At 46.6% G+C, this 27,406-nt stretch overlaps 1 protein-coding gene and 1 long non-coding RNA gene across 4 annotated transcripts in view; one reads left to right on the forward strand and one right to left on the reverse strand.

The window, feature by feature from the left end:
* LOC139054624 (uncharacterized) overlaps nucleotides 1–27,406 on the forward strand; it is a 109,243-nt gene that overhangs the window by 80,912 nt on the left and 925 nt on the right. Inside the window, exon 2 of the long non-coding RNA XR_011511368.1 lies at nucleotides 22,090–22,138. This is a non-coding gene — a long non-coding RNA (uncharacterized lncRNA). The remainder of the gene's footprint in view (nucleotides 1–22,089; nucleotides 22,139–27,406) is intronic.
* The window catches only part of LOC135901743 (neural cell adhesion molecule 1-like), a 723,087-nt gene that overhangs the window by 16,731 nt on the left and 678,950 nt on the right, over nucleotides 1–27,406 (reverse strand). For all 3 annotated transcript variants that reach the window (XM_070531921.1, XM_065431564.2, XM_065431565.1), the window contains 3 exons: nucleotides 2,843–2,994; nucleotides 1,935–2,079; nucleotides 408–701 (listed from right to left, as the gene is read on the reverse strand). In XM_070531921.1, the coding sequence (XP_070388022.1) occupies nucleotides 408–701; nucleotides 1,935–2,079; nucleotides 2,843–2,994 (591 nt within the window). The remainder of the gene's footprint in view (nucleotides 1–407; nucleotides 702–1,934; nucleotides 2,080–2,842; nucleotides 2,995–27,406) is intronic.

A 27,406-nucleotide genomic window follows, 5' to 3' on the forward strand; every position in this document is an offset into this window, starting at 1 on the left:
GGAATTGCATAGATCGACGGCGTATTGAGTACGCGGTAGTAGTATGACGGACGATGCAGAGGCACGCGGGCCTTGTATGTAAGGGCGCGGACGCAGCGTATTGCGTGCCTTGGATCAATGTTGCGTCCTATTGCAGGTTTGGTGGAAATTCGCGCTTAATAAGAAAAAAGGAAATGATAAAAGCGCGGCATGACAGCTTGCATGAGGCGCATAGGTTAGTATTTCTTAGCCGTATCACGCAATCATCTTTGTGGTCACTGCTCGCCAAAAAGCTCCTTTGGAGAGATCGTCTAGTAGGCTTTCTATATTTGCAATTTCACTAATCCGATCTCATAGGTCATTGGCTGTGTTACTTCTTTCTAAATAGGAAAGAAAACACGAGTAAGGTAATGGGAGACGGCACTTACACTGTACTTTTAGGTGGAGCTCGTTGCTGACCGACTCGCCCTCGGTGTTAATGGCGACGCAGGTGTAGCGACCAGCGTTCAGACGCTGGATGGCCTGGAACACGAGGGACTGGTTGCTCGTGATCACCTTGGCCGCCGGGTCCGAGTGAACATCCTGGCTGCCTTCGAAGCGCCACACCACTTCGCTCACGCGCGGATTGGCATCGATGCTGCACTCCAGATACACGTCCTGCCCTTCGAAGATCTCCTCCAGCCTCAGTCGCTTGCCCAGCTGAAGCGTCACCAGTGGCTTGTCTGCAACGGCCAAACAGAAACAGACTTAGGGAGAGGAACAGTGTTTGATGGAGGCCAGAGATATTTGCCCGGCCATATAGTCTATATTGGTTTACTTCTGGCATATGCAATTACGTATTCATACTTGTACGCGCGCATGCAACATACGCAGGCAGAGAAACAGTGACAAGCAACTAAAGTGTGGTTGAGAAGGGCTAGGAGTAGTTGGGCAGGAGTTCGTAGCATGCAAAGCACTTCCAGCGCTGCTTGAAAGCCTGAGCACATGATGTAACTGCAAAGATCTTGGCCCTAAATTTAAGGCATGTTTTAGAGTAGCCCTCGAGGCCACATAGCGCGCGAAGACGCACTAAACGCGAATTAGGCCATCGCACGCATTGCACTCATTACGCTGTGGCGATAGGGTCAAGTGCAATTTGCATAAGAAGTAGTTTGGGTAAGTCAGGTGGAACCCTATATGCGGTGTAAACGGTACGGCACCTCTTCTAGGAATAGCTCATGCAGACTGACTGATCGCCGTATTCGCCCATATCTCTACGTGGTAATCCCCAAGAAACGCAGAAGTTCAGCAAATGAACTATTGTTTTCACTTAACACACTACGTGTTATGTGAATAACGGAAGAGGCCAAGGACTGCATGAGGACGTGGCTCACGATCGAGCGCCCGACTGAAGGGCTTGAGAGCGTCCGCATTATGATGCGGCAACGTTCTTTACTTCCTTAGTAACGGGTGTTAACTTGTATCAAAAGCTGCGCGTGCGTGTATGTTTTTAGCTTCTTTTCCCAGTATTGTCTCCTTATTATTTATTATTTATTATTATTAACCGGATTTCCTGATTTGGTTTGCTTTCCTAGCGTTCCCACACCCCCATTTTTTTTTTACTCTTGTTCTCTTTTGTGACAAAAACATGCGTACTGAAGTTCTTTCTCAGGAGAATGGGCATGGCTGACGTCGTTCTACGGTGATTCACGCTGCCACCCAGTATGCGTGCAATATTATCCTAAAAAGAGAAAGAGAACACTGCCCATGGTTTCGTTTTAAACACATAATTTATCAATTTGGGAGCTGACACATAGCTAAGTGCGTGTCGCTATACGATGTCGGGCTACCAGCCATGACGCCGTAAGTAGCCAGCAGGTAATGTTAATTGACCACCCAGAATGATGGGGCGCTGTGGTGCGGAATGCAGGATATACTATACGATTAAGCAAAACGTAAACGCAGTTTGTACTCACAGTGAACGTCAAGGCTGTACGACGCTTCGATGAAGCTTCCTACAATGTTCGGGTTTTCGGCGACGCACCGAAGTCGCTTGCCATTATCCTCTCTAGTAGGGGTGTAGGTGACCACTGAGAAGACGCGATTTCCTATGGGCATCATCTGGGGGTTACATAAGAACAAAGCAAGTGTTACAACTCTGAGTACAATGCACGATTGGTAGAACACGTACGGACCACGATTTCAAAATCACATTACCAGAATTGTAAAAGTAACGCTCTAATCGTTTTTCTTTCGTTATTGCTCCTGCAACACTATGAAAACTTGCATTGAACCTAGTCGAAGTGTCTGCCAAAATAATGTTCAGGAGCTGCGAATTCGTGAATTTGTTAGCTTGCAAGAATGTCAGCTAGAATTACGGGAGTTAGGGATGACTTAATCAAGGGAGTTTTAAAAGGTGCTAGTTTGTGGGCCTAAGTGAGTTTCAAAACTGAAGTATACCTTGAACCGGTGATTCCAGGACTAAATAAACCTGTTAGTGCACAATGGAGGTAGCCAAAGGAATTCACTAGCCCTTGATAGTGAGTGAATAGATTGACTTTCTGTCCACGTGATTTATTGGCCTTGCACGGTCACTTTCAGCGATGAGTGTGTAAATCTATTAATCTGCGACAACAAAAATACTGACGTGAACCCGAGTTTGGGCCAATCTGTCAGACTGTTTCAACGTGACCGGGCTCAATCCAAGCTGCATATTATGCCTAATTTTACGGTGTGGCTAAATTTAAGTAAGTCCTACGCGTACTTGTTCTTTATTCCAGTCTGTGGGTTAACTTCTTTTTCCTTTGAAAAGGTATACACAGTGGTAATGACAAAAAGAAGAGAATGACGTGATACAGAGAAAGCAAACAACTCCTCAACGGACCTTCACGTGGTCTGCGGATATCTTGGCCTTCCCGCGCCACCAGGTAATCACGGGTGGTGGTCGGGATCCTGCCGCCTCACACTCAATTTCCGCCGGGAGTCCTGCCGCCAGTGGACGCTGCTTGGACCGGATGCGCACCATGGATGGTTTCACTGCCAAAAAAGGGAAGTATTGAGGAAGCACAAAGTGAAGAACCGCACTTAAGGGACAGAATTTCGTGAATAAAGCCTGGTGAATTTTGCAAACAAAAGTAGGGAGAAGTACAGATAGAATGAGGTGCCTCGGGCCACTTGTGTTTTAGATACATCGCTAAGAGTATTTTTTGGACGAAAAGTACACCGCCTTCCAACCTGACGCTTGCTCCCAACATCAAAGAATGTCTCGTCGTACTCCTTTAACTTGCCAATATAACTTCCCATGCTTCACGACATATGTTGAAGCGAGGATGTTGAAGAACATAGTGTATTGGCCTCTCATGACAACACGGTATGCAAAATAAGGTAGGTGAGCCACTAATTTCGACCGAATATCGCACGAAGCGAATGAAAACAACCAACCAGAATGCGGCAAAGAATAAAAATAAGAGAGCATAGGCATGAAGACAGACTATATCGGGTGATCTATTTTAATAGAAATGGGTATATAAAATAGCAGTTAAGATATATAATGATGCTTTCTTCACTGTTCGTTCTTTCAACGCGGTGGACACTAGGAGGTCGACTAGCCGTCACACTCTGTTCGCTAATTAACCAAGATTCGTTAATTAACTGTCTTTAATGAGTGGTGTTAGCCAGCATTGCAATGGCAACCTTGAAGAGGGATGCCGCAGGAGGCAAATGCAATTTACGCGATTTTACAAGCACAATCTGTTCTTGAGATGTGGGTCTACAAAACTTTCCTTTTTTCTCTCCGATACCAAAAAAGGTTGTGCAAGCAGTGCTGGAAGCACTACCCACTTTATTCTCAACGTCGAGGAGATCCTTGCGATGACCCGCTGAGACGTCTAATCCGTTGTCGTGCGTTTGTAACGCATGCGACGGCAGTTCGCTAAGCATGACCTTCGGTAGATAAAGGTATAAAAGAGGCACGCACAGGTGGTTGTTCCTCAGGTTTCACGAAGACACGCAGTAAAAAAATTTCCCTCCGCTTTTCTTCCAACGTGGATTTTCGTGACTTGGGGTGGGATGCCCGTGTTCGACGAAACATGGGCGTAGCACTGTGGGCGAGTAATCTACTTGCACTTCATTCGCATTGTCTTCGCCAAAGTTGCGACTAGGTGCTTGCGTCTAGGAGAAGGTGTAAGACCAGATGTTTGCGTCTAGTAGTAAGCAATATCTTGCTATGAAAGGCCGACCCTGTCTTAATGTACAAATTTAAGCGAGTCAGATGACCCCAACAACGTTGTTACCCATCGGGCAATTTGAACATCGCGAATAATAAAGTAAAGAACAAAAGAAGATGAAAGCTAATAACAGTAGCATTATTGACGAAGGAGGAGTGCATCATACGCAGACTTCGGGCTTCTGACGTCGAGGCCGTCGACGTCTGACAATGGGCGTTTGCGTTACAGCATCGGTTATGAATGGTTTATTGCACAAACATAAACATAGCGTGACATTAAAGTTGTCCCCTCTCTAGTGCATAAACAAGCATTTCGTGAGATTGGATGCTGCATATCATCAAACTAAACACAATTGTAAGCTGCACATTTCGCTGTAGCGCAGTAAACGATGAATCTAGTAACAGTTGTAGTGTGCTTCGCCTAAATACCAGCACGTGCGTAATGCGCATGCATGACATATGCACCGCTAAAAAGAAAAAAAAATAACGAGGGCCGCGAAATAAGCACGAGTGAGTACTGGGGAAATGATAACATTGTCGATAACGACAAGGCGGGCAAAACGACCGAAATCTTTGTGCATATAGCATACCCCCATATTTGTCCTGAATAACATAGCTGGAAGTTACCGCCCGTGTAGTTCACCACGTTTTCTTTTCGCTGTTTTGGTCTTTCTTTAGCAACAAACGTGTCATCCAGTAAATAACAACTAGTCTAAGATCAAATTCTTAAACTACAGGGTTTTACGGGTCAAATTCACTATCTGCTTATGAGACACGTCGTATTGTGGGACTCCGGATTGATTTTGACCGGCTGTATATACAGCTCTTTAACGTGCGCCTAAATCTACGCACAAGGGTGTTTTTGCACTTCACCCCCATCGAGCTTAGCAGCGTGACACCAAAGCCACTAAGCAACCACGGCGGGTGTTGAACTGCTCCTAAACTCGTGCCTATGATATTTTTTTTTTCTTTGTGTCTCCGTTTATGAAATCCGCACCAAATGAAAACAGTAAACATTCCCGCAGAACTCACCTCACAATGAATATCGACCTTATTGCGATTAGCGTCCAACCAATGTAGAGATGCACATCATTACCGCCGCAGAGACGCGCTATGTATGAGGCGTGTATGCATCCTAATTCCTCTCTCGCTTCCCACTGAACATGCTGCGTCATTGAGCGGCACCGCCGCGAAGTGTGGGCATAGCGCATGTGTGAATAAACATGAGAGAAGTTTGCTTAAATATATATGGCGTGGGTTTGATTCCGCCAAAGCAACGGAGAAATTTCAACGTTTTTTTTTTTTGCCATTGAAGAGCGTTTTGTCATAAGAAGTGGCACATAGTTACCGACGTTGGCGTCAAAGAGGCTCACAGCGACATCTCTCAGTCTATGTTTGCCGAAAACAGATGAACGAAAACTGCATATATGCTTGCGCCCAGTATCGTCGGCAAACGTACTAGCGACATGGTAAGGTTCTGCCTAGAATTTAAACTTTTAGCGTGCAGTCGTTTCCGAAGCACCCGTAACTAAAGGAAACGACTCGTCCAGCGTTATAGAAGCTGCGCTTGGGCGAAAGGTACGGGTGCCACGGTAATTAGTCTTTTGTGCCAGGACTTCATTCAACTTCTCTGTACGCTTCAGTTACGGCCGAGCTAACGAGAGGTCCAGCTGGTCCTCCGAATGCACACCGTGTGTGCTCGCGACGACGCTTCCCTTCCTTTAATTATTCACGCGCGCCTGCAGTCAACTTTTCCCTTGCGCTTCAATCTAATTGACTCCCTGTGCAAACGACGCGCAATGTATCACTCAGTCAATGACACATGACCGCCGTCTCCCTTTTGTTCGCCGCAACATCGCCTGCGAGTCATTCAATTCGCCCGCTCTCTGCCACGCCCCTCCTAACGCCCCCCCCCCCCTCCCCGGAGACCCCGCAATTGTCCCCTCAGTATACAAACCAAAACGTCTGAGTCATTCCACACAACAGTGTCCTCAGGCAAGTCACACAGCCCTCCCCTTCCTGATCCGAAACTCCTGTCGAGGGACTGACGGTCGCTGCGGTGTAGATTCGATGCCGTGCGCCTTCGCCATCTCGTGCCGCCACGAACGCAGGCACGCGCCAGGCATGGGAGGCCATACGGGTGCGTGCTTAATCACGAGGTACTCGAATCCATGCGCCCGGCCACATGCGCCGGTCGTGCTACCAGGACACCACGCCACATCTTCCCCTGATGCAACGCGACTACCTGACACAGGCGTCCGTCATCGGGACGAGCCAAAGATAAAAACTGACGAAGGCTCGTTGATAGATGGGAAAGGGGATGGGCTGTGCCAACCGAAGTCACCCCGGTGCCATAACACGAAGCTCTTCTGCGGTGTGGTAACCCTACAGCCGCTAGATAAGAATGACTTTGCCTGCCTCTTCGCGTATAGCCGCAGTGACCGCGTGCCGCAAGTTAGTTTGCTTGATAGTTGAAGTGGTTTACAAATTATAGACAAGGACTTGAGTTTATGCGTCACAAAGACCGCGATAATGGAATAAAAACAACAATGCATTGCGCGAACTCCACGCGTAAGCTCTAGTGTATTACAAGGCCCGAGGCAAAACAAACAGCAAATATGGCGAAACCTGAACATTTAATAGTATAACAACAAGAGTTTGCTGCTCATTGGAGGAATCCTATATCACGCAGGAGAAGCTTGCTTCGTAACAATGAGGTAAATATCAACCCCAAATTTTGAAATGCAGTGCGTGCATCCTTTCGACACCATGCCAGAAAAAAAATTATTTACAGGAAACATTGTCTGATGCAAATATTTATGGAAGTAATATTGGTATTATCAACAACATATTACAATACGCTAGCCTTTGATGAATACAACAGGAGGCCTCATATAAAATCAAATCATTATGGCCTCCCACTTTGGTGAATAAGCAATCGACAAAGCGAAGAACAAAGAACTTCGGAACAATGGAGAGTACGCACCTTGTTCTGCTTCAGTAAACAAGGCTACTGCAACAAATTACTGAACAATCACGAATTGAAAATGTATGTGCTGTAGCGAAAATGACGCTATATGTTCCGTACATCAAATTTAATAATTATACTCGCATTCAGTAAGCATCTTCTGCTGTTTCGAACTAATCCATGAATGCCTTTAGCCATGCACATGATTAATAGTAAGCGCTGCAGATGCCCTCGCAATAACAAACGCTACAATGAAACCCACTTTTACCCGTGCTCGGTTTCGCTGAATTTATCATCGCAAGAAAAACAATCCGCTAAAATCCTCCACTGTCTGGTAGTTTTCACCTTGGTCGAAAGTCACCCGTGTGCGTGGGTATGCGCGTGCGTGCTTCAATATTAACTTGTCAATGGTCAACCGCATAGCTGATTTCACATCTCCACTATGTTGGGATTGTGAAGAAACCAAGCTCCCCTTGAGCTACTGTTTGTTATCAGCGACAATACGGCGCAGAACGATGTACGGCGTGACCATACATCTACTACAATATGTTGGCGAGTTTTCATACATTAGTTGTCTCTAGTTTCTCTATCGGATGGCCGCAGGAGATGAAGTGTATGGAGGAGCCAAGGCGGCCAAGTTTGCTGTCTCCATGGACCGTTAAATCTCGTCAGACGACGCCCGTAGGGGAAAACTCGGTAACGCTCGGGGAAATCCGGTAGCGGAAGCGGAAGCAAATCCGGGCAAGAGCAGAAACCCAACTCGTCGCCACGTGCATACCATGCACGGACTAAGGAGCACGCAAACAAATTATCACGTCGCCAGCCACGCGGCGTGTGGAAAGACGGGGAGAGGAGGAAAAGGCGAAAACGGGGTTTCCGCCGTCACATACTTGATTTAATTTATGGCAGAAACTGCGCGCTTCCACAAGCTGGCAGGCGAGCAGACTGGCAACACTGATTGGAGAGCTTCAACGAGTAGAGTTAGTGACGGTGCTCAAAGTTAGTGGGAAAGCTGGACTACTGACAGGCCACCGTGATCCCGAGCACCTCTTCCGGCGTTTCCTTAACTTGCCCATTTCTTTTTTTTTTCTTTTTGACTTATTATTCTCACTGCGAAGCATGCTTTCAAGAAGTTTCGGTTTCAGGGAAACTGAAGTAATTAACTAATTGGAAGGGTACTGTAGGCGGTTTGCTGGAGCCCTGTCGCTCTTGGTTTGGAAAAACGGAGCTGATAATAAGTAGCTAGCGCTTTGCAACAGCGGCGTGCTTTCATTATCAAAATATGTCGTAAGAAAATGTGGTAACATTTCTCGGCATTCGTTCAAAGCCTATTTGTTGTTTCCTACGCAGAGAAAGTTATCCAGTCAAACAAGGAACGCAACCATGTTCGAGCTTTACGAGGAATCTTGACATAGTGAGGTTGTAATTGGGAACGTCGTCTATTTATGTTATCTTTTACGGCATTTTTATCAATTGTATATATACATTTGTATTTACGTTACACTAATCTCTAGTATGAATTATAGCTGTCATACGTTTAAAGTTGGCTTCTTAGCAGCAAATGGTTGGATAGAGATCTGGTACATATGATACAAGCTCGACAACGTTTTCTCCCAGTTGCGCTGGAAAGCGGGTATCACATCATCTTTCCGTGACTTGCAGCTCTCTGTGGCGAAACGAATTTACTGACAAGGCTGTGTGGACTGCCCCACAAAGACACCGAGACGTTTCCAATACCTTTGGCGACGATGGACGCTGCCAGGAGATTTCGTCTGTTTGCCAGCAAAAAGACACCAATTTTCTGGCGCTCACCCAGTCTCTCTAATTGCCGGCTGCGTCACATGGACCCTTCGCTACGGCTAAAAGTGCTGTTTAGTCATTGCCGCTGCGAAGCAACGTTGCTGCGCGGCTTAGGGTGGCGTTTACTAACACTTATTTTACTGTATTGGGATGAGCAATAGCTTGACGCGGGACTACTGTAGGTGTGAGGAAACAATAGTCTGTGCTCGCTACGACGTACAACGCCTCTCTCTCCGGATAACTCCAAACCTGGCTGGACTCGAGGACCATTTTCCGATTCAGTGATAATCCAACCGTGGCTACATCCATTGCTAGGGCGAAACGCTATTGATGCATCGTGTAGTTCTCGAAGTGCACCAACCTGAGCGACCGTTTAGTGCCCTCCTGTTAATCCCCCTGCGTGAACGCCGTGCTCAGTCTTTCCCACGGTCTGTTTTTTCTTTCTGTTACCCCCCAAGCAGGGTAGCAAACCAGACGCTGGTCTGGCTGACGCCCCTGCGTTTTCTCTGGTTTTCTCCTCCGTTTTCTCTCTTACTTTTAGAGTGGGCTTCACGGCAGTAATGGTGTAAGGCAGGTGAAACAAGCTTTACAGTGCAGGCTTCAACTTTGGTGTTGTGGCTTGATAGTACAGGGAAAAGGGGGGGAGGCAAAACGAGAAAGCGCATGAAAGCGGCACTATCAGAATGGATATCGTCAGAGATGGTTTCGAATAAGACATAAAAGGCACGTAAGTGCGGGCGGGCATGTGCTTATACGTCCGAGGATATATGAGAAAGCTCTAGCGTGGCACTGCAAATTATGGTACCTTGAGTGGACAGGCCACCACTGTTGGTGTCGATCGCCTCTGTTGTGACCTAGTTCGAACGGGCAACTATAGGCCACGCCTTGAACTCGCACTGTCGTGTAAGGCAAGGCAGGCTAGGAAAGGAGCGGATAGGTGGCGCCGACGTTGAGCGGTCCTTGCGCGAAGTAAGTGGAGCGAAGATGCGCTAGAAGACGACCGCGACGCTCGTTATCTCAGCCGAGTGTTAAATACTTAGTTCATACAATTTCAGCAAGGTATAAAGAGGCACAAGAAAAGTTCAATCACTTTCTCGCGAGACAGCTGGTTCGGAGAATAAGAACAGAGGGAAAAAAAAGCTTGCTGACTAAAGGCAAGGTTATACGTTACACAGTACATAGCCCCTTCTGTCACGGCGTACACGTTTATGGACGCGACTTATTTTTGCCATTACTGTGACGTGGTTGCAAGGAATAGACAACGAACCTTAAGCATTGAGTAAATTGAACATTCTGCTTTCCTAAAGTAGGCCCACTTCACTTCTGAGAGAAATTTATCGCTTTAGACGACGGCTTTGGTGAAGGCACTAGCATGTTTCACCGGACGGTTAAAGGAGGGCGTTTCGGTGGTAATTTCGAACAATGTTTTTCCCTTCGCGCAATGCTTGTGCCAAATAATTAACCTGCGCATGTAATACGAGCGGGTGATTCAATATTTTTAATGAACCGACGTCGAATTATTGGCTGTACAATAAGTGAATATATAATTACCATGTAATTATGGCAGCTCTCTATAAAATGCATAATCATTCTCGTGCCACCCTTCACTTGCTTTCTATGGAGCCTCCAGCACATTGGCATCAAATTATGTAAATTTTACACATTTATGGACAGTCGAACATAATTCGTGACTGAAGGGGATAGCATGACGGTGGACCGCACACCTTTGACTTCCAGCAGGTCGGTTCAGAACATTAGCCGGACCTGCCGTGGCAGCCCATTGGATATGACACTGCGCTGCTGAGCTTGAAGCCGCGGGCTTGATCCTGGTCACGGCGGCTGCATTTTGACGGAGCGAAATGCCATACAAACGTTCGCGAACTTAGGTTTAGGCGCCAGTTAAAGAATCTAGGTGGTAAGAATTAACTCTCTTGTGTGTCTTGTGTTGAATGCCAGTGTTGTTGTATGGCAGTTTTCTTTTGTTTTCCATATTTTTTCTTCTTTTTTTTTCCTGTTTTTTCCATGCTCATGTGTATTTTTACAATCCACTTCCTGTTTGGGCATGTGCAAAGGCCTACAGTATTGTTAAATAAATAAAATAAATAAAACTTGAAGTCCCGCACTGCGGCGTGTCTTCTAATGCGGTCATCGTTTTTGGCACGTGAAGCACCAGAATTTAATTTCACAGACTAGTTTCTCAAATTGACCGGTCCGCGTTGAGCCTGGCACCGAATACAAAACAACGTTTATCATTTGCTCAAACACACTCACATGCACACACGCACACACTCACACGCACATACAAAACTGCTTGAAAAGCCAACGTCGTTAAGCAACACATGCATGGCAGCCAAGGCGCGAAGAGGTTGATATGCGCGATGATCATGCTTCCGCGATATGTTGCGCTTGAAACTCTACCGACCGTCGCAATGCACACGAACACCTATGCCGGAGGCCAATTCATAATAATATTTGGGGTTTTACGTGCCAAAACCACTTTCTGATTATGAGGCACGCCGTAGTGGAGGACTCCGGAAATTTCGACCACCTGGCGTTCTTTAACGTGCACCTAAATCTAAGCACACGGGTGTTTTCGCATTTCGCCCCCATCGAAATGCGGCCGCCGTGGCCGGGATTCGATCCCGCGACCTCGTGCTCAGCAGCCCAACACCATAGCCACTGAGCAACCACGGCGGGTAAGGCCAATTCACTGCCCATTCCAACATACGAGAGGAAAAGGACAAGGCTGCTAGGTTAACGCAAGCGTCCACAAGTAAAACGCACCTGAATTCAGAAAATGTTTTGCGCGTGCCTATATTTGCCTGTATTTTTCTTGCACCTATACAGTACACTCAGCATGTGCGTGTTTGTAAGCGCCCGTTTGTCGTATACATTCCTTTCTGGCACAGGGTTTGACATCTGATTGAGTTCGCAGAGAGCACCACGTTTGCGTGGTGCTCCTGGAAACTTTTGACACGCACACATAAGAAACCATAGAACATCTACTGTGCTACTTCCCATCTTTTGAAGATGGAAGGCATGACCTCTGCACAGCTCCTAGTCAGCTAGATAGAAAGCCGTTCACCTTGAACAAGATCTTCGGAATATGGCCTCGCATATCGCAGCTCCAAAAGGCCACAAAAGCGCGATATTTGAAAGCTACCGGATTGAATCAGCGTCTGTGATCCGGACTGAGTGACCGAATGATATCCCCAGTGGACTTTCTCTCTTTCTTTTAATCTTTCCGTCCCCTTTCTCTTTCCCCAGTGTAGGGTAGTCAACCAGGCCAAGTCTTAGTTACCCTCCCTACCTTTCATTTATCATTTGCTCTCTCTCTCACACACACACACGAAGGCGCACCAGGGCGAAATTATTGACTGCATTGATTTTGTTCTCCTGAAGAGGTAACGTGTGATTTGGCAGAATATACGAGTCATACTACAATACAGCTTGTGCTATATTCGCCCTTCGACAGCACCGAACCAATTACGTTTGTACTAAATAAGCCTGTATATTTTCATTTTTTTTTAAGTTTATTCCTCCTCCTATGTACTTGGTTTGTATTTACCCTCTCATGGTGTTTTGCCTATCGTTCTCCATCTATTGAAAGTTGCGCTCTCTTTATTAGCTTTTCGTTTTTCGTCTCGTTTCGGTTTATCTTTTCTACCTTTATTGAGTGAATGTTTTCCACTCTTTATTTGTGTGACGCACCTTGTGGGCTACGGTCCCTTGTCGTATTTTTTACCTGGCGCACTCGCAGCCGGTATGGCCCCCAATATCTCGGCGACCGTTTTAGGTGCTGCTTCGGCCAAACCTCGACCCTTGAGATAGGGTATAAATTTCGGCACGTGGACAGAAGAAAGTACGTTACCCTGCCCTCCGCGTCGTCATTTTCGCATACGCTCCCCACCGCGCCCAAACCACTCCTTCTTCGACCTCCAGCGCAACCCAAACACAGTCTCCCTTCCCTGCGGGTCTCGGCCCGGCTAGCTCCCTCCCACCGAATCTGACCCTCGGTCATACTCTCCGGTCGTTCGCTACATAACACTGCGTGCAGTTTTCACACCTCCGCTCACGCACGCGCTCTATGCCACTGCCGGGTCACCGGTATTTTTATCCCCGTCCATGCACGGGCACTTGCCCAGCCCGGCTACACAGCTCCAAGCGTGGGTTTCCTTTCGTCTCGCGTTCCCCGAAATTGCGAGGGTCCGGGAGCATAACGGCATGCGCGCTTTCACGCATAATGAAACTGTGGCCCGGCCCGGCAGTCCGCCTCCACACTCGTGTGGCAGTGGGGCGAAGGATTCAAGAAAAACGCAAACGCGACGAACGAAAAAGGCAGCAAAATCAAGAAAAAAAAATAGGAGTGAGGGAGACGGGCGAATGCGAACATTAACAACAAAAAGTGCCCTGCACGCGCGCCCCCTTTTCTTCAGCCTTCCTGCTGCGTTTCTTTCTTTCTTTCTTTGGTTTTCTGGACCGACGCGTAAGCGGTGATTACGTTCGCTTCCTTCGGTGGGTGTGCTCGAAGCTGCCGGACCTACCGGCGGAGCACGGCGACGCGGGCAAGAAATTGCGGAATCGATCGCCTACGGCTGTCGTTGTCGTCACCGGGGTTAGAGGAGGGTGCACCCACACTGTGTCGTGTCAGACGTGTCAACGCAAGTTGTCGAGGCGTTGACCAAAGCCGTTCGCTAGAAAGAAGCTGTGACGCACGCTTGCTTCGGGCATTGCCCGTGTACTTCTTTCTGGTCCAAATGTTACACGGTATCCCGCTCGGCTGTAACGCGCATAATGTGTGTTGATACGGCGACGACCGAGACGGCGTCAAGCTCAGATATGTTGGTCGTGCCGTTGTCACCTCAACTGACTGAATCCTTTTATGGTGCCACACACCATGGAAGACATTTGAAGACAGGCTGTACCGTTTCATATATATATATATATATATATATATATATATATATATATATATATATAAATATATATATATATATATATATAATACCGAAACGATAACTTAATGGAAAGTAAAGTGGATGAAAAAACAACGTGCCGCAGGTGGGAACCGAACCCACAACCTTCGCATTTCACGTGCGATGTTCTACCAATTGTGAGTGGTGGCGCTGGCTAACACTCCCAGGGTTCTACTAGGACACATAAATACCTAAGAAATCGGATGAGGAAACGGCGCCGCGGTAGCTCAATTGGTAAAGCACCGCACGCGAAATGCGAAGGCTGTAGGCTCAGTTCCCACCTGTGGCAAGTTGTTTCTTTATCCACTTTATTTTCCTTTAATTTATCGTTTCTTTATTTCATTTATTAAGCACAAGTAATTTCCCCTATATATATATATATATATATATATATATATATATATATATATATATATATATATATATATGTATGTATATATATATATATATATATATATATATATATATATATATATATATGTGCACATCTACAAAGATTTTATCTTGGTTTTACTCTATATAGCCAATTCCGGTTAAACTTTCCACTAGAACAGGCGCTATTGCCAACATATATTTTGTTTTCATCAACGCAACATCTAGAAGTGCCGCAAAGGTCTTTACTGCAAAGCTATCATAAAGCTTGTTTCGCGCAGCAAGCTAAATAAACTGCTTGAACTGGACCAGTTAGACGAAGTTTTAACTGCAGCTCGCATGTAAACCTCTGGGACGTTTTCCTCACAGCATGCTGCGGCACACACGCCTAAACCAACGTAAAAGCTATGAGCTTTAATATTCTCCGTCATCTTTTTTTTTTGTACATATCTCATCGGCTGTTATATTACCTCGCGCGATTGTGTACGGCCCCGTCAAGCTCCCCTTAACGCAGTCCTGCAGGAAAAAATATAAATAAAACGAGAGACACGAGCCAGTGCGACCGCTTCCGGCACGCGCCAACAGCGTGCGTCTCGGGTCCGTTCCGCTCTAGTCAACAATGGGAAGACAAAAGGCCTCGTGGCGCCGAGGTGTTCCGCTGTTGGCGGCCGGGCACCAAGTGAGAGAGGGGCCAGGCACGACGGGCGACGCGGTCCTTTCTCTTTTTTTTTATTTCTGCGGCCACATCTGCCAGCGTCGGACAAGCGGCGAGAGACAGCGGTAGCACGGCTTTGAAGCACGCTCCGTCCCCAGGGTCTCCCCTTGAGCGCTCCCGCGGGAGCGTGCTTGAAAAGGCTGCGCCAAAGTTTCACTTTTGCGTCTTATTGAGTAGCTGCGACTTAGCCGCACTGCCAATAACGCCGACACGCGCACTCACCGGTGTCGCAAACTTTATGAGGAAGGGCGGACGAAGGCGCTTTCGTGCCGGCAGCCGTAATACCGGTATAGTGATTCTCAATGTCTGTCGCTGTCTCCACAGGTCTGGGTATACATGAACTTCACATCGGTTATGTTTGTTTAAGCGCGTTGACGTTCGTTGGCGCGAGTCGGGCGTGCGGCTTAGACGTTGGTTTGACTCGGACACAAGGCCTAACCGGCTCTATGCGGGTGCAAGGACGATGCGTCTGTCTTACTGAAGAGGAGACGCGCCCAGGCAGATCCGCGGCTTCCGCCGGCGACTTCACAGTATTGGCAGTTCTGAGAGCACACCGGTTTTTTGTTTGCTACCCAAGTCCTTTCTCTGCGGCACACTGGTCAAGGCAAGTAACAGCGCTTTCCTGGCACCGCGGTTGAATGGAAGCACATTTGTTGTTGAAGGATAAGTGATATAAGTTCTTCAAAGGGTTGCTGGAAGTTTTTTCATAGCCGTATGTTGAGCAATGATATTGCGAGTGTATACGACGACAACATTGGAGCAAAGTTTACTTATAGCAGCAGACTTTGACTGGAGAGGAATGTGGCCCTACTACCTTGAATGCTCAGAATAGCCGCAGTCGAGCAGGGGATGTCACAATGACGACGGTAATGTTTCTCCCGGTAAAAACGTGAATTTTTCGACGGCTGAACAAGCTGAATTAAAGAATTCGTGCTCAATATCTGCCGAGAACTTTGTTTAAAGTTGAAGTTGGTTTAGTTAAGTGAGGGAGCAAGTTATGTAGTTTCAGATGACGTTGTGCATAAAATCTACGCTATAAAACAACAACTTGCAATTTCCAGCTCCACAATTTCCAGGTTTGGAAACTATTACAACGAAGAACAACGATGAGGGCAAACAAATGCAGGGCGTATTTCACTAGTATATATTATATGATTATGTCGTCGGTTACTCACCATGCAATACTAAAGATTCAACAAAACGAGGATGACGAGTTTTCAAATGACAATTACAGAAATGACGCGCTTCCATGCGTGCTTCTCGCTTCAGAGAATATCACGCCGATATTCCGTTCAAACGCTAAGCAGTTTATTTCCACCATTCAAGCGGGCCAACGTTAGCAAAGCTATATCCAGAACGCAGGTGTAGCTTTTACGTACAAGGCAGTTTAAGCTCTAAAACAGCATCATTGTAAAAGTGAATTCACACACACAAATCACACATATACAGCACACACACGCTCACAACACACACATAAAACAGACACACAGACACACGCACAAAACACACACACACACACAAACACCCAGACACGCGCACACACGCGCGCGCACGCACGCACGCACGCACGCACACGGCAATATCGAAGGTCAAAGCATAGCGGGGGGCGGTGTGCAAGAAAGGAGAAGTACTGCGCGCATTGGTTCGGGTCCGGGCCGGGGACTAAAGCCGAATCGATGAGCAACCTTCGGGAACAGAGGTGTCTCGTTGCTCGGAACGCAACACTGAGCCGCTACGCTCGAGACACGATTTCTTTTTTGGAGACGTAGATTCCCAACAGCGACGTTGAAACGGAAACAAGAGAAGCAGGAGCAGCTGTTGACGCAGCGGCAGAAAGAACAGCGGCAACAGCATGAGAGCGTACGCTGCAGTGACCATGGATAACGGTTCGGTGCCATGGAAAGAGGGACTATTGATTGTTAGAGATCGTTCGCTCACCGAAGGAGGCGGGTCTTTCGTATCCGTGCTGACACACACATCATTTGACGGATTCATGCTGTGGCTGAGGATATAATGTTGAATTGATTGGAGTCAGTGATTTTCTCGTGATTTTCAAACATTCAAAACCATAGGGCGCTGTTGGTATGTTGGTATTTGGTATGTCGCGCTGATATGTAGTGTTATATCATTCCTTTTAATGAAGTTTTTGTTTTGTACAAATCCGAAGCACTGATGGGCACGGAACCTGTGTTGACAGCATATGCAGGGCTTCATGTTAGCGCACTAACATTTTCCTTTAGGGTTGATGAGAGTCCTTTTCTTTAATGAAATCTGGATAAGGATTCTTCGTCCATGTTATCTGAAAGTGTCGTCGACAATCATGACTATACTGTATGGATTAACGGAAAGTCTAGAAAAGTCGCGGGATGACGGAGCTGCATATATTCAGACAAGTCAATGTTTGTGCAGTGTTTGAAGCGCTACATGTATTGATTTATTTCAGAATGACTTCGAGTTGATCAAATTGCTAGAAATTTGCGGTACTGAAATGCACGCGTCCAGACACGGACGTAGAGAGGAACAAAAAGAAGGCAGGCGTTTGTTTTGTTTTGCTCACTCCTATTTGCGTCCGTGTTTTTGTATCTTCCTTTTAGTAGCATTAATTTATCTTGCAGCAAGAAAGATACCTGTGGTTCTTATTATTATTAAGTTTCAAGTTTCAAGTTTCAAGTTTCAAGTTTATTCATCAATGAAATCAGATTTACAAGAATTGTATGCATAATGAGCGCTACACATTATTATTAGTGTGCGCTTCCCACCTAAAGAATGCTTACGATGACGACGTGTGCCGTGTCGAAGCGCTAGTCAGTCAACATGGGTAAATGTTTTCAAACTTCACTGAACCGTACTTCACAGCGGGCGTTGTTAAGGTCACACAAACTGTTTACATAATTCTGTGATTCTGGAATATTTTTCTCATTTAACGCAACCGAAATAGTCCGTCATTTCACCACCTTTAATTTACTTAGGCTCAAAACAAAGTAAAAAGTTCGTGAGGCCCCTGAACATTCAACGATGTCACAACCAAATAAACTAATAAGAAACAACTGAACAAGATAGTAAATAAATAAGCTACTTAGATGTTTACTTAAGCCGGACCGTTACCAAATGTAAAGATGTTTATTTACAGCGTAAGGGCAGGCAGAAGTGATCGAGCTCGTTGTAGTAGCCTAACCCTGCAAGGCGCACGAAATGGTCCCATAATAAACGCTGCCAATCCACCTGGCTGGCCCACGCTTATTTTGACCTACAAAAAGGAAAATTGCCTTAAAAAAATACCGACCTTAAATTTACAACTTGATTGTAGATTTAACCTTTTCTTGCTCTAAGCTAAAACAAATTCTTGTCTCCTTACCCTGGTCGTCGTTGCCTGCGTATGCCTTCTCAAAAGCGCCGGAAACACACCCCAGCGACTAACATGGCTACCGAATATTCCTAGCAGCCGTGTTGTGCTCATTTCTTTCTTAAAGGTCGCCACATCCTACGGGACTTTCGCCTCCTTCTTGTAATTTGTGAGTGGACACTCAACCAAGCGCGGTGGCGTGACGTCGACAACGATTTAGCTACTGTGACATCCGCTCATCTTCCGTAGAGAGCGGCACGTGCCGTTCTCCGTTAGCTTGCCGAAAAGTGCAAGGACAGATGGATTTATGACTCACTGGTGCTCATCAATGGCGTTTAGAACGCACAGAGCTTGCAGGGATGAGTTGCGGGTGCAAGTGCTTTGTATGCCTTCATAACTTGGAAGTTCCCTCGACACCAGTTCATAGAAACTTGTCTCGTACTTACCGTTTTTGTATTTCTTTCTTTCTTTCTTTCTTTCTTTCTTTCTTTCTTTCTTTCTTTCTTTCTTTCTTTCTTTCTTTCTTTCTTTCTTTCTTTCCTTCCTTTCTTTCTTTCTTTCTTTCTTTCTTTCTTTTCTCTTTCTCCTTTAACAGCAAGACATGTGCTGACAACGCGAAAGTGCTAAAATACGACAGAAAAATAATGCGCAGAAAGGACGAGCTTGGATGCATGGAATCGGGAAAGAAACGAGAGAACGGGGGCTTTCTTCTGCCCCGAGTGCTAGGGTTGTGCAGAGCCCCGTCAAGGGGGATCTACTGCGCTGAGGCCTAAGACAAATGGAGGCATCGCTTGCGCGAAACAGCTTGTTCCCATCCGGGACGATTCGTCTTACGCCTGGTTGCTGGCCTTTCAACGACGGCCGAACGCTCTCAAATTTGCATAGTATTGATGGGACCCTGACGCTCGCGTGTCCGTCGCGCCTCTCGCGGTAGGCCAGCAGCCATTACTCACGCGGGCTTCACGCTGCGATGACGCGGCACCACCCGAAGCGGCATTTCGGCCGTCCGCTTTCGAGATAATGAAAGACGCACGCCGAAGTTAGCGCTGCGTTATCGTGCGGTCGGCCGAGCCCGTGTCTAGGTTGTAGGCATTTACTTCTGTTGCATAAACAGTTAATTTCTCACGCCCGACACATTTTGGGGCGAGCAGTCCTATAGGGTTTGGTTTGCAATAACTCCCCTTCTCTATGCTTCGTCGTCATCAGTGCGCGGTTCCTGGGGGATCGGTAAAGCCTGCCCTATGTTTCTTGGTGAGCCTATTAAATGGAGAACAAAGTACACGAACAACTCCGGGAACTATATTGTCGGTTAACTGTGTTAGCTTATAGGCAAATTTCTTTGTTAGATCCTTCATGGAGTTTGGAAATGTGGTCAAGTCATGTCGCTGCCTATGTCTCGACACATCATGGTCGTGTGAAGAAATGTACAGAAAAATGTGCAGGTATAATGTACAGGAAAGAATTGAAAAAAAATCCGCAATTGTTGCTATCATTATATCATGAAATACTACTGTTTTGTCATATTGCATCACATATCTTATCGTATTACATGGCAACATGGCGCGTATTCAAATTGCATAAAATTTCATCGAAGTTCTGGGACTGGTGCGGCGAGCGCTCGCGCCTGCATTGCAGAGACCGGCAGGACATGACGCGCCCTCTGCAGAGCACATTTGGGGAACTTCGAGGTGCTCCACTTTGCCCAATGGAATTTACCATTGCAGCTGCTTTGCAAGCGATACAGTGCTTCTGCCTCCTGCCCCAAGCACGTCCACACCCCCTGTTTCCTTTCCTTTCGACAGAAACAAAATGTTCCCATGAGCGCACGCGCGCGCATAGACGCATGTGTATGCCGGAGTGCAAGCACGCGGGTACAATACGCAACTCCTACGATCCAGGCAACAAAGAATTAAAAAAAACATGGAAGCACTTCCAGTCATGACAAGCCTGGTTCTTGTCGCTAACAAATTCAATATTGCGACGATCGGAGACACGCAAAAAAAAAATGTTTCAAGCCCATGTCTTCCAATATTGCCACGAGCGCCATGGCAGCTACGTTGTCGTCGTCTTGTCCATATCTATACTTATATAAGCTTTCTCTCCCTTTCCGTCTTTCGAGACGGCGTCATCTAGCCTGCGCACCTCACTCTGTAGCATACAATCTTTGCTACGCCTCTATGTATAAGCGGTCTCAAATATGCAGGCGCGCCCGCAACACGTCCGAGACACCATTATAGTCCGAAAGGAAAGCGGCGCTTTTCACACATTTTCATTTAACCCTATTTTTCCATTATCTCCCATCGCCTGTTTTTGCTCGTTCATTGCGCGCAAGAAGCAGCGAAAGCCTGTACGGCAGCGTCCCCATCGGCAACAATGGCAGAAGCGGTAGCAGCATCGACGATCGATTGCCCATCAGGGATCGGTCGGCGCGGTTGAACGTTGATAGGACTGAGCGGCGCAGGCCACCGCGCGGGCGCTTACTTATTTAAAGGCTAATATTTTTTCAGAAAGGAGCACCAAATGGCCCCGCAGTACAGAAAAAAAACAGAAAGAAAAGAAAAAAACACGAAGGGGCGAGGTTTGGCGGGCCAAAGTTGGGCTCGATCAACTGCGACAGAGCGCGCCAGTGCTACGGAAGGGGGACGGGAGGGGGGGGGGGTTAAAGGAGTGGGGTGTCTACGGGAGCGATAAACTGAAGCAGCGCTAGACGCGAGAGAGATCCCGCCGCGGGTTAACGGTTTTCATTTCCGCCCGCTCTTCTCGGGGCCACGCTGCGAGCACGCCGCGCTCGGCTGTTCTGCCATTGCCGCCTCGAGCGCTGCCGCTGATAGGCGGAAGCGCCGATCGGCGAACGAACGGGCGCACAAACGAGAGCGCCTGACACTCGCCGAGCACGTAATGCATCCGCCATTAAAAAATACAATGGAGGGAAGAAGAGCGAGGGCTCGTGCGGCTTGTAGGCCGATGAGTGAGCGATAGCAGCGCTGGGGAACGGGAACGAAGATGTGCTATAAATAATATGCGTCCCGATACCAATGGGGCGTTAGAGACAGAAAAAAAGAAAACACAGAAAGACTGAGAGGTGCAGAGTGTTCGGTTGGAAGACAAAAGCGTCAGCACGAGGAAAGGAAAGGAGGAGGAGAGATTCGATAACGCTCTCGTTATTCCTCTCTACGGGGAGCAAGATATTTTTTTCGTTTCTTTGGGTCACTTTTATGTACTGTTTTCATCTTCTTTTCTCTACATGCGCGTATTTGTGTGTATAGAGAGAGCAATGAAAGAGGGGGACAGGGTTTGAGATAAATGATTGATGAGCTGAGAACACAACGCTTCCGCTTATTTATGATGGTTATAAAGCGGGCCTCTAGTTAATTTTTGCTCTCCGCGCATCCCTTGTTCTGAAGGTGTATGTTGGCCCTCTTCGGGGTTAAGCGGCACGTAGCAAAGCCCCCGCTCCCCTCACAGACACACAGAAATAGAGAGGAAAAGTAAGACTTTTAGAAATGGTGACTTAACGTTTATTAACCAACGAAACTGCACGCCTATATACTAAAGCGGTATCGATTCTTTATTTTCTTAAACCAGCGTTGCTTGATTTGAACGCTTCACATTCCCAACTACACAGGAATCACTTTCTCCAGTCCAGTGTATTGGCATTTCTGAAGTGGTCCTCCTTACGTATAATTTTAGCGAGAAGCGCATTTTGACCGACCGTTGTTTTTCACCGTTCAGTTTCAGGTTGGCTTCTCAGGGGTCAGGACGGCCACACTCCTCGATAAAGGTAGGCGGTTTTATGTCACCCTTATTCCTCCACTTCTCCCTTTCTCTTACTTCCAGTGTAGGACAGCAAACCGAGGGACCATCTACTTGGCCCGCCTATATTTCCACTCCTTGTTTTCTCTCGCTTATCCGTCCTTTTTAAGCGAGGACAGTTCTGTTTTTGTGGGTTCGCGATGACAAATCTAATAGCTCACTTCCTTTTCTCTATGCTTTGGCTAATACTTTGTTTTCTGCAGATTACGTAGAGTAGCAGGCCAGATGCTCCATTATCCGGCCGACCTCTTTACATTTTCCAATCATTCAAATACTTCTTCGTGTGCAGCTTTTCTTTCTTTTCTTCCTTTCTTTTCCACGATGTTGGGCAGTGCTTCTCAGGGTTTGCACACTTATATTTACTTTGTGTTGAAATGGAGAAATATATGAACGTATATACATACGTAGTGACATAAACGAAATACACATTTTCCTGTTTTAATGGAGGACAGTAATTGTGCTGCAAACTTGTGTCACAAGCAGAACGAAAAGAGGGGACATGCGCGTCGCAGCTTATACCAAACAATAGCTTACTGCGTTTCTTTACGTTTTTTTTATTTCTATTCTGTTAGGAACACGTAGTTCTTGCAGTGTTAGATTTTTTTTTTGCGTGCTGCTTGAAATTTCTTATTTGACCTTTCGCTTTCTGATAAATGTGCGAACTAAAAGCGTTTAGAAAGTGGAAGTCATAAACATTGCTAGAGTACGTGTCTACGGTTTTGTCTACAGCGCTCCTGCGGTGCACGACAGATGTGCAATACAAGGAAGCATCCGTCATGCATTGGAAAAAAAGCTGTTTGGTTTACTCGCCCTATTATTCTGCCCTTTCGGAAGCGTACCACCTCCGAAACTGGGCAGGCGCTTTGAAACGCCATTTTCCTCAACGCGGTAGCTCAGCGCTTCCGAAAGCAGGTGGGGACGTCTGTGCAGAGTCATCAGCCGCAGTGGAATTCGGGGAAGCTGCCTGCCGCGCTGCCCTTTGTGCGCGTTGTGGTGAATCAATACATGGCCCGGCAAAAAGCCACGGCACCCAGCAAAAGCTTTTGTGCGTCGACATCCGGGACTTAGCTGAAGCGCGCTGTGCTAACGCCGTCGCCCATAGCTCGCTCGACGCGATAGCGGATCACGAACGACCCGGAAGAAAACGCTGGGTTAAATTAGGTGCACAATTCAGCCAACCTGGGAAAGCAAATAAAAAGGAGTAAAACAAGCGCAACTACGAGGAGACACAACGAACGATTGCGCGCTGTGAGCGCCGCGACACTCCGCCCAGATTAATCCCGTTCGAGCGCGGCCATGCGTGCAGCCGGGACACTTCACCGGCACAGTGGCGCGCTAGACGGGTAAGTATCTCGGAGATTGCACGCATAAATTAGCTGCGCCTGGGTCGCGCCTTAACGCTTCTCCTACAGTTCGACTCACGCAAGCCCGAACGTGTACACGAAGAAATGTGTGAACGCAGACGCGCTTACTGGTCTACATTACATGGTAGGATAACGGCGACAACAATTCGATAAAGCAAAGGCGATGAAAGACTGAAAGACATTAAAAAAATGCAGGCGGAGGAACAATGAACCAGCCAATGGATTTAACGGAGCTTTGTAATTTGTCTGCAAATATATCTACGTTGTGTTGGGAAGCCAAAATGCAGTGAATCAACAAAGGAATGAATTAAATTGGCATAGCGTTATCCGCGTTCGCTGGACGTTGCTGCATGGAAGTTTATATGTAGGTTGTCGTAGAAATTGTTTGCATCACCTCGCCCTTCCATCTAACATTTAGTTTACGCTCTAAACATGCATCTCAACCAGTTAACTATTGCGTATTTTTGTACTCGCCTCCTTTTGTCAACGGGAGCTAGTGCGTGAGCCGCATTTGCACGTGGCACAAGGTCCACAGGGAATTAACGATGGTAACGAGTTCTATCCTTGAAGTAATAGATTTCTACTAACTAGGCAAGCGTAGTGCATGTTTCTTTTTTGACGTTCAATGTAACTTAGCGGCGCATGATTGAAAAACCGTAAAAGTTGAACGTAAAACTCTTTATCCTACGTTATTTTATGTAGTCTCAAAATTACACTTAACTACGTTACCGCACTTAGTTTCAGAGGTTTCAACATTTGACAGCTGCACAAGTAATATCTGGATGAAGCAGCTGGTATCTGAGAAATTCCAGTGAGTTATTTATTTGCGCCGCTATACTCACATCTACGAGATCACTGAATGCAAGTCTGCGTTGTAGTGGGTGAGAAATGGACACCAGAGCGAGCTCACTCCCTGCTTAACGTTAAGTGGCTAGACGCTGTGCCTTACGTACGCGAACTTACGTGCGATGGTAAGGATGAACGACGACTTCCGTAACGCGCGTCTGACGCAATTTCCCGACAAAGGCGAGACCGCAAGACTTGCCGCCAGCAAACGCGGAAGCCGTGCCAGGCACGAGAGCACTGTGTAGAAGGCACGCACGGTTCACTTGCCTTCCGTTTTCGCTGTGCTTCGCTATGCGGGTTACGCCCGTCTAACCACATTCAACACCCTACCGTTACCAGCATCGATTAAAAACAGAAAAAAAATCTTCAGCTGACTAACACTGCCGATCCATCGCGAAGACATCAAGCCAATTGTTTCACGCTAACAACGCCCGAGGTACTTTGCTGGCACACGTGAGGTAGGCAAGGTCTGCATGCAGGTAGCCCTAAATCGTTCCACAGTTGACAGCAGCGCCACAACACACAGCCTAGCGAGCGGAATGAGCGAAATTGGAGGGACGCGATTCAGATTTGCGATGACGCTTCGGGACGGTTATCGCGAGGCAGCAGTCGCCCTCGAATGCCGCAACACGAGCATTGCCGAACTTTGATGCTGGACTGGGCGAAGCGTGGGCGTGTACACACTAAGACAAGCGTCTCTTGAAGTTAAGAAAATCGGTTCGCGTTCTTCGAAGCTTTAGTGGATGGCGTCGGCGACACTGGCCCCGTATGTTAGTGTCACAGCATCTTTTGGCCTGTGCGCTAATGAGCACGAGACCCATTACGCCGACTGTAGCTTTACATAAAGCTTGCGCTTGCTTCCTTCAGTCTTAAGACATCTTAAACAACATCAAAAATTAGCGGATTTCTAGCTTTAACGATCTCTTTCTCAGAACACGTCCGCTTTGGAACAATCTTGAAACAATCCCTATTGTCACGCACGTAGACATAGACAGCGGATTTCTTTTCTGAAGACACCCGGAGGCCAATAAGCAGAAGCCAAAGTATAATGGCAGCTATGAAAACCCACAATACTCAGCAACGTGAGAAGGGGTGGTACTAAATGTCACTAAGGAGTGTCGGGAACGTAAATCGAACCTACATGTTGCAGTGTGGCCATATCACACTGTCATTCTGATAGCGCCCAGACTGTTAACATGTGACGCCTACGTCACCCCTTTCCAAGTGTACTTATATCGCTCCCTCCCATGAATAAACGCCTTTCGTTACCGGATCACCGGCTTGCCTACAGCAGATCTTTCATTGCCAACTATATATTGATCTCCGAAAGAGTGACAATCGTAAGCTTACTTGCACCTCGCGATCATCATTCGCACATCATCAAGAGGCAGCGATAGCCACTACAGTTACGAAGCAAGAAACAAAGGCCACTTTTTAAAAATAAAAGCAGCAGCGATTGTTCTTAATTAATGTTGAATGTCCTTTTGCACATACAACAAAGCCAGCGTGCTTCAGCGTTCTGGGATTATTATTGCAGTGGCCCTCATTGCTAATATATTATACAGAACTTTTTTCTCAACTAAAGTTCAATATATAATGTAATTAGAATTAAGCCCTCTTTCGTTGACAAGATCGAGAACCGAATCTCGCAAATTTTTTTTTTCGATACTTCATAATCTCTATAAGCATTCTGACTCAGTATAGGCTCGGAGCGTGTACGATAAATCGACACGACAACTTCGCTGTTCTCGTTAAGAACACCAGCTTAAAAACTGGCTATCCAAGCGAAATTTGCCATGCATTATGCAGGCAGTTCTGGTTTGAACATTTCTTCGGTAAGCCTCCGAAGGACGCCGCATGTCTTTCGCTGAGCACGTACTACACACCGCCGTAATCAGATGTTCGTTTTAACGAGATCAGATTATACGCCCTAGCCTTCAGCCTACGAGGAGAAGATTCGTTCGCTTTATTTGGCGCAGGAGTTCCCCTCCCGCAGTGTATACCACAGAAGAAGGAGCGCCTCTGAAGGGCTGCGCGCCCCTTGCTCATGCAGATTCGTTTAGAAAGAATATACTAAATTATGCACGCTGCGGAGAATCATAGCAAGATCCACCCGCCCTAGTTGACTCGTGTATGCGAAATAGAGACGCAAAAGTTTAAGCGCACAAAGGTATACGTTTCAATTATATATAGGAAAAAAAAAAGGATAGCTTTCCGCTGCAAATGGTCTTCTACGCTCACCACCCTCCCTACTCTGATTTTTGTTTTATAATTTTTCACCTTGTTGGGTGGCACTACGTGTGTGCTGCCGCGTTCACCGCATGTTCCCTTCCTAATGCTCTCACCTCTCCCACCTTTACATTCCCCTCTACTATAATCTATCTCGCTGTGGCCCTCAACGCGGGGTAAACCAACCTGGTTAACATCCCCGCTTCTTTCTCCTCCTGCTTCTTCACGTACGTGTGTGGGCTTATATATATATATATATATATATATATATATATATATATATATATATATATATATATATATATATATATATATATATATATATATATATATATATATATATATATATATATATATATATATATATATATATATATATATATATATATTTACTTTTGGTTGAGCCGCCGTGGCTCTTCACTGCCTACTCTGCGTTTTTCTACTGAGCGTGAAGCCACAAGTTAAAGGAGTTTAAAGTTTCGGCGGCACAAGTTTTAGAGAGCGGAATGCAAAGACACTCGTTTACGCTTGAACACAGGAAAGCGTGAAAGAACCACACGCAGTGAAATCATGCCCGTCTCTTCTTTATGTTATTCACCTATTGGCGCGCCCCTGCTTAGAATGGATTACCAACTAGCACGGTCACACACACCTCGCTTCAATATATACCGGAGCCTCTCACTATAACATATTTGAATGTCCCCTGCGCTGCTTTCGTACGTAAAAGAACTTTGCAATTTGTTTCGTTTTCTTTATATCCCCTAGCTGTTTCACCATCACGGAATTGAAAGTCGCCG

The sequence above is a fragment of the Dermacentor albipictus genome, chromosome 1, assembly GCF_038994185.2.
Source record: "Dermacentor albipictus isolate Rhodes 1998 colony chromosome 1, USDA_Dalb.pri_finalv2, whole genome shotgun sequence".
Lineage (NCBI taxonomy): Eukaryota > Metazoa > Arthropoda > Arachnida > Ixodida > Ixodidae > Dermacentor > Dermacentor albipictus.